Source organism: Callionymus lyra, chromosome 3 (genome assembly GCF_982586985.1).
Source record: "Callionymus lyra chromosome 3, fCalLyr1.hap1.1, whole genome shotgun sequence".
Taxonomy (NCBI): domain Eukaryota; kingdom Metazoa; phylum Chordata; class Actinopteri; order Syngnathiformes; family Callionymidae; genus Callionymus; species Callionymus lyra.
The window spans coordinates 667,291-681,666 of record NC_141820.1 but is presented as its reverse complement, the minus strand read 5'-3'; the positions used below and the strand labels follow the sequence as shown (position 1 = coordinate 681,666).

General features: G+C 44.1%; 2 protein-coding genes across 2 annotated transcripts; one reads left to right on the top strand and one right to left on the bottom strand.

Moving 5' to 3' along the window:
- Positions 1–1,980: 1,980 nt before the first annotated feature.
- Positions 1,981–2,828, bottom strand: cdca5 (cell division cycle associated 5). Its single transcript, XM_087786111.1, has one exon. The coding sequence runs from the start codon at positions 2,774–2,776 to the stop codon at positions 2,120–2,122; it is 657 nt and encodes a 218-aa protein (XP_087642237.1). The 5' UTR covers positions 2,777–2,828; the 3' UTR covers positions 1,981–2,119.
- Positions 2,829–2,851: 23 nt separating this feature from the next.
- Positions 2,852–14,349, top strand: psmb2 (proteasome 20S subunit beta 2). Its single transcript, XM_087786112.1, has 6 exons — positions 2,852–3,033; positions 3,739–3,861; positions 4,719–4,789; positions 13,043–13,205; positions 13,272–13,321; positions 14,186–14,349. Exons 1-6 carry the CDS (start codon positions 2,943–2,945, stop codon positions 14,285–14,287), a joined length of 600 nt encoding a protein of 199 aa, XP_087642238.1. The 5' UTR covers positions 2,852–2,942; the 3' UTR covers positions 14,288–14,349.
- The last annotated feature ends 27 nt before the right edge of the window (positions 14,350–14,376 follow it).

Sequence of the window (14,376 nt, the reverse complement as noted above, 5' to 3'; positions counted from 1 at the left end):
GAACACAAACATCTTGTTCACGAACACAAACATCTCGTTTATTAACACAAACATCTCGTTCATGAACACAAACATCTTGTTCACAACATCTCGTTCATGAACGCAAACATCTTGTTCTTGAACACAAACATCTCATTCATGAACACAAACATCTTGTTCTTGAACACAAACATCTCATTCATGAACACAAACATCTCGTTCACGAACACAAACATCTTGTTCTTGAACACAAACATCTCGTTCACAAACACAAACATCTCGTTTATTAACACAAACATCTCGTTCATGAACACAAACATCTTGTTCACAACATCTCGTTCATGAACGCAAACATCTTGTTCTTGAACACAAACATCTTGTTCTTGAACACAAACATCTCATTCATGAACACAAACATCTTGTTCTTGAACACAAACATCTCATTCATGAACACAAACATCTTGTTCTTGAACACAAACATCTCGTTCATGAACACAAACATCTTGTTCTTGAACACAAACATCTCATTCATGAACACAAACATCTCGTTCACGAACACAAACATCTTGTTCTTGAACACAAACATCTCGTTCATGAACACAAACATCTTGTTCTTGAACACAAACATCTCATTCATGAACACAAACATCTCGTTCACGAACACAAACATCTTGTTCTTGAACACAAACATCTCGTTCACAAACACAAACATCTCGTTCACGAACACAAACATCTCATTCATGAACACAAACATCTCGTTCACGAACACAAACATCTTGTTCTTGAACACAAACATCTCATTCATGAACACAAACATCTCGTTCACGAACACAAACATCTTGTTCTTGAACACAAACATCTTGTTCTTGAACACAAACATCTCATTCATGAACACAAACATCTCGTTCATGAACACAAACATCTTGTTCTTGAACACAAACATCTCATTCATGAACACAAACATCTCGTTCACGAACAAAAACATCTTGTTCTTGAACACAAACATCTCGTTTATTAACACAAACATCTCGTTCATGAAAACAAACATCTTGTTCTCAAACATCTCGTTTATTAACACAAACATCTTGTTCACAACATCTCGTTCATGAACACAAACATCTTGTTCACGAACACAAACATCTCGTTTATTAACGCAAACATCTCGTTCATGAACACAAACATATTGTTCACAACATCTCGTTCATGAACACAAACATCTCATTCATGAACACAAACATCTCGTTCACGAACACAAACATCTTGTTCTTGAACACAAACATCTCGTTTATTAACACAAACATCTTGTTCACAACATCTCGTTCATGAACACAAACATCTTGTTCACGAACACAAACATCTCGTTTATTAACACAAACATCTCGTTCATGAACACAAACATCTTGTTCACAACATCTCGTTCATGAACACAAACATCTTGTTCTTGAACACAAACATCTCGTTCACGAACACAAACATCTTGTTCTTGAACACAAACATCTCGTTCATTAACACAAACATCTTGTTCTTGAACACAAACATCTAGTTCACAAACACAAACATCTTGTTCTTGAACACAAACATCTCGTTCACAAACACAAACATCTCATTCATGAACACAAACATCTCGTTCACAAACACAAACATCTTGTTCTTGAACACAAACATCTCGTTCACAAACACAAACATCTTGTTCTTGAACACAAACATCTCGTTTATTAACACAAACATCTCGTTCATGAACACAAACATCTTGTTCTAAAACATCTCGTTTATTAACACAAACATCTTGTTCACAACATCTCGTTCATGAACACAAACATCTTGTTCACGAACACAAACATCTCGTTTATTAACACAAACATCTTGTTCTCAAACATCTCGTTTATTAACACAAACATCTCGTTCATGAACACAAACATCTTGTTCTCAAACATCTCGTTCATGAACTCAAACATCTTGTTCTCAAACATCTCGTTCATGAACTCAAACATCTTGTTCTCAAACATCTCGTTTATTAACACAAACATCTCGTTCATGAACTCAAACATCTTGTTCTCAAACATCTCGTTTATTAACACAAACATCTTGTTCTCAAACATCTCGTTCATGAACTCAAACATCTTGTCCACAAACATCTCGTTCATTCCACCACCAGCTCGAAGCTCTCGGCCTCCTGGAACTCGGCGTTCATCTGGGCCGCCAGCGCCTCCAGCTCTGTGCTCGTCATCTTCTGGACCTTCTTCCTCCTCCTGCCCGGCTTCACCAGCACCAGCCCGGGGATGTTGAGGTCCGGCTCAGGAACGTCCTCCAGTTCCATCAGCGAAGAGAAGGAGCTCAGACCAGACATGGACCCGATCTGTCGGACCCTCCGCACCTCCGGGGTCTCCATCTGCTCGAAGCCGAACATGGTCCTGCGGGCTCCCGGGCCTGGCTGGGGCGGGTCGCTGAGGCGGGTGTAGGACCGACGGGCCTTGTGGGACCAGACCAGGTCGACCGGGTCAGAGGGGGGTGAGGGCGGCAGGATCGGCGACGGCATGACGGGCCTCTTGGACGCCGAGGGTCGCCGTGGATGAGCGGAACCAGGAGCAGAACCAGGAGCGGAACCAGGAGTCGAAACAACAGGCTCGCCCTGCAGGCTCACCCCGGGCCCACAGTTCTCCTTGTCCCGCCCGGACCGGGTCTTCCGGGGCAGGATCTTCCTCACGGCGATGGATCTTTTCACCGCCGGAGGTGAGGTCAAGCGAGGAGACCGTCGTCTGTGCGGGTCTGGAGCCGCTCGAGGAGTCGAACCGTCCATGTTGTCGTCGGAACCGCAGGCGCGCGCGCTCAAACGTCCCGCGTCGCGTAAAGAGAGCGCAGTGCCTTGTGGGGGCTTGACGTCATCAGTGCGCGCCGACTGTGTGGAGCTTGTGCTGTGTCACTGAAGTGAAGCTGATCCGAAGCAGAAGCGGTTATTCGACAGGATGGAGTATTTGATCGGCATCCAGGGACCGGACTTTGTCCTCGTCGCGGCGGACAATGTTGCCGCGAGCAGCATCCTCCAGATGAAGCGCGGTGAGACGAGTTAGCCTAGCTTAGCTTAGCTTAGCCTAGCATAGCCTAGCTTTAGCTGCGTGACTTCACTCGTCTAAACCAGCTCTTAATACGATCATAGGTTCAAAAGAAGGAGTTACACACAGAATAACAACTATTTCGTTAAACTAATCGATACTTGGTGTTTTTAATTCAAGTCAAAGCGACAGAAACATAAACGCTTGTAGCTTCGGTGCTAAGTGACGAAGCATTAATCTCTACTGTCATATATGTATTAATAAAACTTCCTTTTAAACTCTTTTTAAACTGTTTTAATCTATTTTTAATGATGTGGTCGATGAAGCTTTATTGTTGCACTAGTTCTACTGGGTCAGGACCAGACTAGTTAAGTTTAAGTCAACGTTTCAAGAGTGAAAGTGAAAGTTTGAAGAATTCAGTTCAAATACTGTCATGAAGCGACTTCTCTGGTGTTAGAGTCAGAACCACACACGTGATCAGAACCACACACGTGATCAGAACCCGATCAGAACCACACACGTGATCAGAACCACACACGTGATCAGAACCCGATCAGAACCACACACGTGATCAGAACCACACACACCACTGAACCCAGCCTCATGAGTTCTAAAGCCTGTCAATCATTTTATGCCTCAAACCTTCAGCAGCTCTGACTGTATGTCGTCGACACTCGTGTTCTTCTCTGACCGAGTCTCTTGTTTCCAGACCACGACAAGATGTTCAAGCTCAGCGACAAGATTGTGCTGCTGTGTGTGGGAGAAGCTGGAGACACCGTCCAGTTCGCAGAATACATCCAGAAGAACGTGCAGCTCTACAAAATGAGAAACGGTTTGTTCTGTTAGGTAGAACTTTATTGATCCCTCAGGTGTTGTTGAGCCTCAGTGTTGTTGAGCCTCAGTGTTGTTGAGCCTCAGTGTTGTTGAGCCTCAGTGTTGTTGAGCCTCAGTGTTGTTGAGCCTCAGTGTTGTTGAGAGTGTTGTTCGTTTTCAGATTTCAAATGAATCGACCCATTATAAATGATTTAGGTTCAAACGTGGGTTAAGTTCTTGTGACTCTTCTCCACTGAGGCCCATGTGTTCATCTTCCTCCTTGTTTGACTCGTATTTTTCTTTACACTAGTGAGAATTTTTAAATCGATTCATATATAAAGACCTTAAATGATTCAAATGAACTGTTTATTCTGTGGTTTACTGAGGATGTGAAAGAAACTCTTTAATGTATTGTTTTTTTAAATAATAATAATAATAATAATAATCTATTCTAATCTCTATTTATATATCGCCTTTCTAGACCAGGGTCACAAAGCGCACATGGCGCCGAATCTGCCATCAGTTTGTTTTATTCTCATGTTTTTATTCAAAATAATCTAACTATATTAATCAACTATAATCTAAGAGTTTTCAACTATAATCCAACAATTTTCAACTGGAAACAAATTATATTTTCAACTGGAATCAAATTATATTTTCAAGTTCACAATCTTTTATATCCGGAGTATTCTTCAGGTTTTGTGTCAAATGAGATTTCCACGGATCAAAGGTTTGTTTTCGACAGTAACTATTTTGAATAAAGAACCTCATAAAATGCTCCAACATATGATCTACAGTTTTGTGATGATTTGCTTGATATAAACTCTTGATTAACTCGAGTAAGAATTCTTGGATGAAGAATTGTTTCTCTTCCAGGCTACGAACTCAGTCCTGCAGCTGCTGCTAACTTCACACGCAAGAACCTGGCAGACTACCTGAGGAGCAGAGTGAGTGTTCCTGCCTGGTGCCTTCAACATTCATCTTCTCGTCATGTTCCTGTCTTTGAAATCTTGTGGATCTAGATCTACATCACACGACAACACTGGCTTCAAACACAAAACCTTCACTATTATTAGAAGTTAATATTTGGAGCGACAAGTGAAAAGTTCCAGCTGTTTGACATGATGTTGGAACTTAAATATTCATCATGAAATGACCTTGAATCCACAAAGTTCCTTCTTTTGAATCCGATGCCTGATCGTAGGAAGATCTATTTACAAGTTGATAAACATTCAAGCTGGTGTCGCAGATCTGTCGCTGGTTCATGTACCAGCGAATCAACCTCTACGTCGTACTTGAAATGCTGCTCAATCCGAGTGTTGACGGCGTCAGGATGATTGACAGTTAATTTGACTGCGTTTGTCGTCTTGTTGTGAGTGTGACAGTCATTGACCCTCTGAGAGTTCCTGACGACACCTGAGCCTGACGCTCTCTCCTGCTCTCTAGAGCTCGTGTGTGTGTGTGTGTGTGTGTGTGTGTGTGTGTGTGTGTGTGTGTGTGTGTGTGTGTGTGTGTGTGTGTGTGTGTGTGTGTGTGTGTGTGTGTGTGTGTGTGTGTGTGTGTGTGTGTGTGTGTGTGTGTGTGTGTGTGTGTGTGTGTGTGTGTGTGTGTGTGTGTGTGTGTGTGTGTGTGTGTGTGTGTGTGTGTGTGTGTGTGTGTGTGTGTGAGAAGCTGAGGTTAACGCACGCACAGACTTCTTGTCGTTCTTGAGCGACGATGAAGAAGCATCTTCTGGCGTCACAACAGTGTCTGGTTGATTTAAATCCATTAGTGCGACAGAGACACACTGATCAGGAGGCGTCGACGTCCCAGAGGGACAAGTAGACCCTGAAGACCACGACGCCTCCACTGGAGCAGGTGTACGAACACATGAGATGCTACAACAGAAGCTGGCAAACATGCACAGTGGTGTGTGTGATCAAATCAACTAAACATGATTTTTAGTAAATCACTTTCATAACAATATTGTTTACATTTAAAAACGTATTATAACAACATTTGTTGTTGTGTTTACTTAAAAGACTACGAAGGAAAATAAATCGATGCTTAAAAGAACATTTCTAAAACACGGTTCAACATTTGAAAGAAAACACTGATGTTCCTACTGTGAGGTGAAGCAACAATAGATAATAATCATCCTCGCATGAATAAAGAAATGAAACGAGGGAGAATCAATGATTGTAAAACGTTAACATGTTTCTTTAATGACATCAACAACGTGACCGACTCGTTCACACGCCAACGTCGACTCCGTGTTCCTGCACATGTTGTCGTCTCCAGCAACATTGATATGCAGTTTAGCCAGAAGCTCCTCCAGAGCGTCTTCACTTCTGTGCCTGACGGTCATGAGGCGAGTGAGGATGCTGCGTCCTCCGAGTCTCACTCCTGCTCAAGCTCTTTCCTGTCTGCATCCCACACCTTCCTCCAGCTCGATCGTATCCACGTTCAAATGATGAAGTTGTTTTTGTGCCGCACACTCAACATGAGGAATATTTAATGTCCACTGCAGGCTCTGGATCATGTTTCATTAATACATGAATGAACTACTGCTGATCAACATAATGATCGACTGTACATGTTCACCCCGACATGAACACGCCACTGTACATGTTCACCTCGACATGAACACGCCACTGTACATGTTCACCTCGACATGAACACGCCACTGTACATGTTCACCTCGACATGAACACGCCACTGTACATGTTCACCTCGACATGAACACGCCACCGTACATGTTCACCTCGACATGAACACGCCACTGTACATGTTCACCTCGACATGAACACGCCACTGTACATGTTCACCTCGACATGAACACGCCACTGTACATGTTCACCTCGACATGAACACGCCACTGTACATGTTCACCTCGACATGAACACGCCACTGTACATGTTCACCTCGACATGAACACGCCACTGTACATGTTCACCTCGACATGAACACGCCACCGTACATGTTCACCTCGACATGAACACGCCACCGTACATGTTCACCTCGACATAAACACGCCACCGTACATGTCCACCTCGACATGAACACGCCACCGTACATGTTCACCTCGACATGAACACGCCACTGTACATGTTCACCTCGACATAAACACACCACCGTACATGTTCACCTCGACATAAACACACCACTGTACATGTTCACCTCGACATGAACACGCCACCGTACATGTTCACCTCGACATAAACACGCCACTGTACATGTTCACCTCGACATGAACACGCCACTGTACATGTTCACCTCGACATAAACACGCCACTGTACATGTTCACCTCGACATAAACACGCCACTGTACATGTTCACCTCGACATGAACACGTCACCGTACATGTTCACCTCGACATAAACACGCCACTGTACATGTTCACCTCGACATAAACACGCCACCGTACATGTTCACCTCGACATAAACACGCCACCGTACATGTTCACCTCGACATAAACACGTCACTGTACATGTTCACCTCGACATAAACACGCCACTGTACATGTTCACCTCAACATAAACACGCCACTGTACATGTTCACCTCGACATGAACACGCCACTGTACATGTTCACCTCGACATGAACACGCCACTGTACATGTTCACCTCGACATGAACACGCCACTGTACATGTTCACCTCGACATGAACACGCCACTGTACATGTTCACCTCGACATAAACACGCCACTGTACATGTTCACCTCGACATGAACACGCCACTGTACATGTTCACCTCGACATAAACACGCCACTGTACATGTTCACCTCGACATAAACACGCCACTGTACATGTTCACCTCGACATGAACACGCCACTGTACATGTTCACCTCGACATGAACACGCCACTGTACATGTTCACCTCGACATGAACACGCCACCGTACATGTTCACCTCGACATGAACACGCCACTGTACATGTTCACCTCGACATGAACACGCCACTGTACATGTTCACCTCGACATGAACACGCCACTGTACATGTTCACCTCGACATGAACACGCCACCGTACATGTTCACCTCGACATGAACACGCCACTGTACATGTTCACCTCGACATGAACACGCCACTGTACATGTTCACCTCGACATGAACACGCCACTGTACATGTTCACCTCGACATGAACACGCCACCGTACATGTTCACCTCGACATGAACACGCCACTGTACATGTTCACCTCGACATGAACACGCCACCGTACATGTTCACCTCGACATGAACACGCCACTGTACATGTTCACCTCGACATGAACACGCCACCGTACATGTTCACCTCGACATGAACACGTCACCGTACATGTTCACCTCGACATGAACACGCCACCGTACATGTTCACCTCGACATGAACACGCCACAGTACATGTTCACCTCGACATGAACACGTCACCGTACATGTTCACCTCGACATGAACACGCCACTGTACATGTTCACCTCGACATGAACACGTCACCGTACATGTTCACCTCGACATGAACACGCCACTGTACATGTTCACCTCGACATGAACACGTCACCGTACATGTTCACCTCGACATAAACACGCCACCGTACATGTCGTACATGTTCACCTGGACATAAACACGCCACTGTACATGTTCACCTCGACATAAACACGCCACCGTACATGTTCACCTGGACATGAACACGCCACCGTACATGTTCACCTCGACATAAACACGCCACCGTACATGTTCACCTGGACATGAACACGCCACCGTACATGTTCACCTGGACATGAACACGTCACCGTACATGTTCACCTCGACATAAACACGCCACCGTACATGTTCACCTGGACATAAACACACCACTGTACATGTTCACCTCGACATAAACACGCCACTGTACATGTAGACCTCGACATGAACACGCCACTGTACATGTTCACCTCGACATGAACACGCCACTGTACATGTTCACCTCGACATGAACACACCACCGTACATGTTCACCTGGACATAAACACACCACTGTACATGTTCACCTCGACATAAACACACCACTGTACATGTTCACCTCGACATAAACACGCCACTGTACATGTAGACCTCGACATGAACACGCCACTGTACATGTTCACCTCGACATGAACACGCCACTGTACATGTTCACCTCGACATGAACACACCACCGTACATGTTCACCTGGACATAAACACACCACTGTACATGTTCACCTCGACATAAACACACCACCGTACATGTTCACCTGGACATAAACACACCACTGTACATGTTCACCTCGACATGAACACACCACCGTACATGTAGACCTCGACATAAACACGTCACCGTACATGTAGACCTCGACATGAACACGCCACTGTACATGTAGACCTCGACATGAACACAGGACTGAAGACGCGTGACATTATTAGTGTCATCTAACTCTCCTGGTCTCCGCCCAAAATAAAAAATCATGGAAGCGACGATTCATCCTCGATCATCCTCGAGTTCCAGTTATTATTGTCATTTACTTTCTTTAATATTCAAATGTTGTCAATGACTTTGAGGCTTCAAGGAATAAACCAAAAGTGGGATAATCTACAGACATTTGACTGACACGTGGATGAAATGATTATTTAAAAAGCTGTGAAAGCAAAAGTCAACCGGCCTGATGTTGCTTCTCATTGCATTGATTTCATCACAAGAGAAAAAATCCTTAAATCATGTAAAAAAGCTGGTGTCCAGACCCCGGGGTTAGAACTCACTGATGGCTTCATCTCTGATGGCTGCAGACCTCCTGGAGGTGCAGTTATCTCAACTCAGCGGAGCGTGTTTGACTCGCAGACGAGGGATCTCCCCAGATGACCTCGACGTCCTAGTGGCCCCTCGAACCCCCAGAGTCGCGTGATCAACCCAGTCAGAAAACACCATGTTCACCAAGCTCTCGTCGGGGATTTAGATCCATGCGTTTCTACGACGAAGACGTTGAAGCGTCTGTTCAAAGATGTTCGTGATTCACTTGAATCCTCTAGAATCAAATCTATGGTCTGTCGTCAGAAGCTTTTTCATTTAAGTATAAAAAAAACAATGAAATGCTTAAAAACATCTCATTTTTAAAAAATGTAAACATTTGAAATGTAAAATCCAGCATAATGACGACCGTGATTAAACTAACCTCTCAAATATTAAGAATCTTTCCGAGCCAAAGGTGTCTCAGGAGCAACACGTCAACATTCATTACTAACTTATTGCAGCACGACTCCTGCTCACATGAACAATTAATGCAGCAGATTGAAGAGGAATGAAGGGAACACGGCCCGGGGCAGAGATAACGGAAGGAGGAAGGAAGGAAGGAGGGAGGGAGGAGGGGTGTTGGAATGAAGGAGAAAAGGCTTTCGGTGTAAAATGTATTTTTCCAGCATGTTCACTAGTTCATGGTCAGATATGTTGTTTTTTTTACAACTATGTCTACATTAGACGAGGAAAACATGTTGATCAATGTTTAATTGAACTTCTCCTGAAGTTTGTTGATGTTTGAAGGACAACAACAACAATTCTATCTTTGTGTGTGGAGATACGATAACGACTTGTCCTTCAGGTGTCGAGTGACTGGTCTGATGAATGAATCTAATCCAAGTTTATGATCATTCTTCTAAAGTTGTGCTGGCTGTGAGGTCACAGAGGGGGTTAAGGTGTGAGTGCAGGTGTCGCAGGCTAACAAGGCGCTGCTTCCCTGCGAGCCGACGTGGGAAAGAAGTTATTTTGATGGCGTATTATTGTCATATTGTAGCCAGGTGTCAGGGGGAGGCGCCGCCGCCACTCGGGAGCAGATGATGACAAAGACACACAAACGCACAGCATCCCTGTGGAGGTGTGTGTGTGTGTGTGTGTGTGTGTGTACCCTACGTGACAAACAAACATGTAAGTCGGGGAGCGACATGTTCTTGACATGCAGGTGTGTCTCACCTGTGACAACAACAACAACTGTGAGAACATGAGTGGAGGAGCTGCGAGCGTCTGAATATCATTTATGAAGACGACATTAGAAGTTTTAATGAGCCTCCATGTTCCTGGAGCAGCGACTCACTGCAGCCGTGTGTGTGTGTCAGTGAAAGATGAAGATGGAGGCTGTGATGAAGCCACCGGGTGAAGACTCCCAGCAGATGTCACGCTCTTGTTTACCCCACACGCACAACTCGCACGCTTATAAATACACATATAAACACACATGTAGCTTCTCACCCTCCTCCCTCTCAGGTGTTCATCCTCGTCACCTCAGCTTTCTACCAGATCTAGATCTTGACAATGCTGTTCACAGACTGAAGACTCCTCTGTGGTCTGATGTGTCTTGTTGTTGAAGTCCTTGAGTTCTTCTGTGACCTCCTGTCTTCACCTCAGTCTTTCTCTAGTTCTTCTGTGACCTCCTGTCTTCACCTCAGTCTTTCTCTAGTTCTTCTGTGACCTCCTGTCTTCACCTCAGTCTTTCTCTAGTTCTTCTGTGACCTCCTCCTGTCTTCACCTCAGTCTTTCTCTAGTTCTTCTGTGACCTCCTCCTGTCTTCACCTCAGTCTTTCTCTAGTTCTTCTGTGACCTCCTCCTGTCTTCACCTCAGTCTTTCTCTAGTTCTTCTGTGACCTCCTCCTGTCTTCACCTCAGTCTTTCTCTAGTTCTTCTGTGACCTCCTCCTGTCTTCACCTCAGTCTTTCTCTAGTTCTTCTGTGACCTCCTCCTGTCTTCACCTCAGTCTTTCTCTAGTTCTTCTGTGACCTCCTCCTGTCTTCACCTCAGTCTTTCTCTAGTTCTTCTGTGACCTCCTCCTGTCTTCACCTCAGTCTTTCTCTAGTTCTTCTGTGACCTCCTCCTGTCTTCACCTCAGTCTTTCTCTAGTTCTTCTGTGACCTCCTGTCTTCACCTCAGTCTTTCTCTAGTTCTTCTGTGACCTCCTGTCTTCACCTCAGTCTTTCTCTAGTTCTTCTGTGACCTCCTGTCTTCACCTCAGTCTTTCTCTAGTTCTTCTGTGACCTCCTGTCTTCACCTCAGTCTTTCTCTAGTTCTTCTGTGACCTCCTCCTGTCTTCACCTCAGTCTTTCTCTAGTTCTTCTGTGACCTCCCGTCTTCACCTCAGTCTTTCTCTAGTTCTTCTGTGACCTCCTTCTGTCTTCACCTCAGTCTTTCTCTAGTTCTTCTGTGACCTCCCGTCTTCACCTCAGTCTTTCTCTAGTTCTTCTGTGACCTCCTCCTGTCTTCACCTCAGTCTTTCTCTAGTTCTTCTGTGACCTCCTGTCTTCACCTCAGTCTTTCTCTAGTTCTTCTGTGACCTCCTGTCTTCACCTCAGTCTTTCTCTAGTTCTTCTGTGACCTCCTGTCTTCACCTCAGTCTTTCTCTAGTTCTTCTGTGACCTCCTTCTGTCTTCACCTCAGTCTTTCTCTAGTTCTTCTGTGACCTCCTCCTGTCTTCACCTCAGTCTTTCTCTAGTTCTTCTGTGACCTCCTGTCTTCACCTCAGTCTTTCTCTAGTTCTTCTGTGACCTCCTCCTGTCTTCACCTCAGTCTTTCTCTAGTTCTTCTGTGACCTCCTCCTGTCTTCACCTCAGTCTTTCTCTAGTTCTTCTGTGACCTCCTCCTGTCTTCACCTCAGTCTTTCTCTAGTTCTTCTGTGACCTCCTCCTGTCTTCACCTCAGTCTTTCTCTAGTTCTTCTGTGACCTCCTCCTGTCTTCACCTCAGTCTTTCTCTAGTTCTTCTGTGACCTCCTCCTGTCTTCACCTCAGTCTTTCTCTAGTTCTTCTGTGACCTCCTCCTGTCTTCACCTCAGTCTTTCTCTAGTTCTTCTGTGACCTCCTCCTGTCTTCACCTCAGTCTTTCTCTAGTTCTTCTGTGACCTCCTCCTGTCTTCACCTCAGTCTTTCTCTAGTTCTTCTGTGACCTCCTCCTGTCTTCACCTCAGTCTTTCTCTAGTTCTTCTGTGACCTCCTCCTGTCTTCACCTCAGTCTTTCTCTAGTTCTTCTGTGACCTCCTCCTGTCTTCACCTCAGTCTTTCTCTAGTTCTTCTGTGACCTCCTCCTGTCTTCACCTCAGTCTTTCTCTAGTTCTTCTGTGACCTCCTGATATAAAATCGAGATTATAAACTATTAATACAATTAATCTTTTATCTTTAGTTACTCAGTTAATTTTGATTAAAACTTTTAATCCTTGCCCAGACCATGTGTGTGTCATGACGTGTGTGTGTGTCTGTGTGTGTGTTCAGACTCCGTACCACGTGAACCTGCTGCTGGCGGGTCATGATGACAAAGACGGTCCAGGTCTCTACTACATGGACTACCTGTCATCTCTGGCCAAAGCTCCCTTCGCCGCTCACGGATACGGTGCCTTCCTCACTCTGTCCATCCTGGACCGCTACTACAAACCTGGTCAGACACACACACTCACACACACACACCCAAGGCTCTGGTACCATGTTCTGACTTGTCCTGCAGATCTGACCCGAGATGATGCCAGAGACCTGCTGAAGAAGTGCATCGATGAGGTGAGTGTCTGTCATCATTCACTCGTTCATCACAGCTCGAACAAACTCTCCACACACTTGACCTGAGCATTTATTTGTTAATGTAGTTTGTTAATAAAGGTTGAAGAGCTGTTGTTAATGTAGTTTGTTTATAAAGGTTGAAGAGCTGTTGTTAATGTAGTTTGTTAATAAAGGTTGAAGAGCTGTTGTTAATGTAGTTTGTTAAATAAAGGTTGAAGAGCTGTTGTTAATGTAGTTTGTTAATAAAGGTTGAAGAGCTGTTGTTAATGTAGTTTGTTAAATAAAGGTTGAAGAGCTGTTGTTAATGTAGTTTGTTAAATAAAGGTTGAAGAACTGTTGTTAATGTAGTTTGTTAAATAAAGGTTGAAGAGCTGTTGTTAATGTAGTTTGTTAAATAAAGGTTGAAGAGCTGTTGTTAATGTAGTTTGTTTAATAAAGGTTGAAGAGCTGTTGTTAATGTAGTTTGTTAAATAAAGGTTGAAGAGCTGTTGTTAATGTAGTTTGTTAAATAAAGGTTGAAGAGCTGTTGTTAATGTAGTTTGTTAAATAAAGGTTGAAGAGCTGTTGTTAATGTAGTTTGTTCAATAAAGGTTTAAGAGCTGTTGTTAATGTAGTTTGTCAATAAAGGTTGAAGACTTGTTGTTAATGTAGTTTGTCAATAAAGGTTGAAGACTTGTTGTTAATGTAGTTTGTCAATAATGATTGAAGACTTGTTGTTAATGTAGTTTGTCAATAAAGGTTGAAGACTTGTTGTTAATGTAGTTTGTCAATAATGGTTGAAGAGCTGTTGTTAATGTAGTTTGTCAATAAAGTTGATGAGAATCGGGTACATTTGATTGACGGCTGTGATCACATGACTTGCAGCTGAACAGACGCTTCATACTCAACCTTCCTTCCTTCAACGTGCGTCTGATTGACAAAGATGGCGTCCACGACCTTGAGAAGATCACCGTGGACAACAAGTGACCTCTGACCTTTTTCTACTGCTGACCTTGTTCTTTTGTTTTAATAAAACCTTCTGTTCATCACGTCAGTCGTGGACCGTTACATTATGA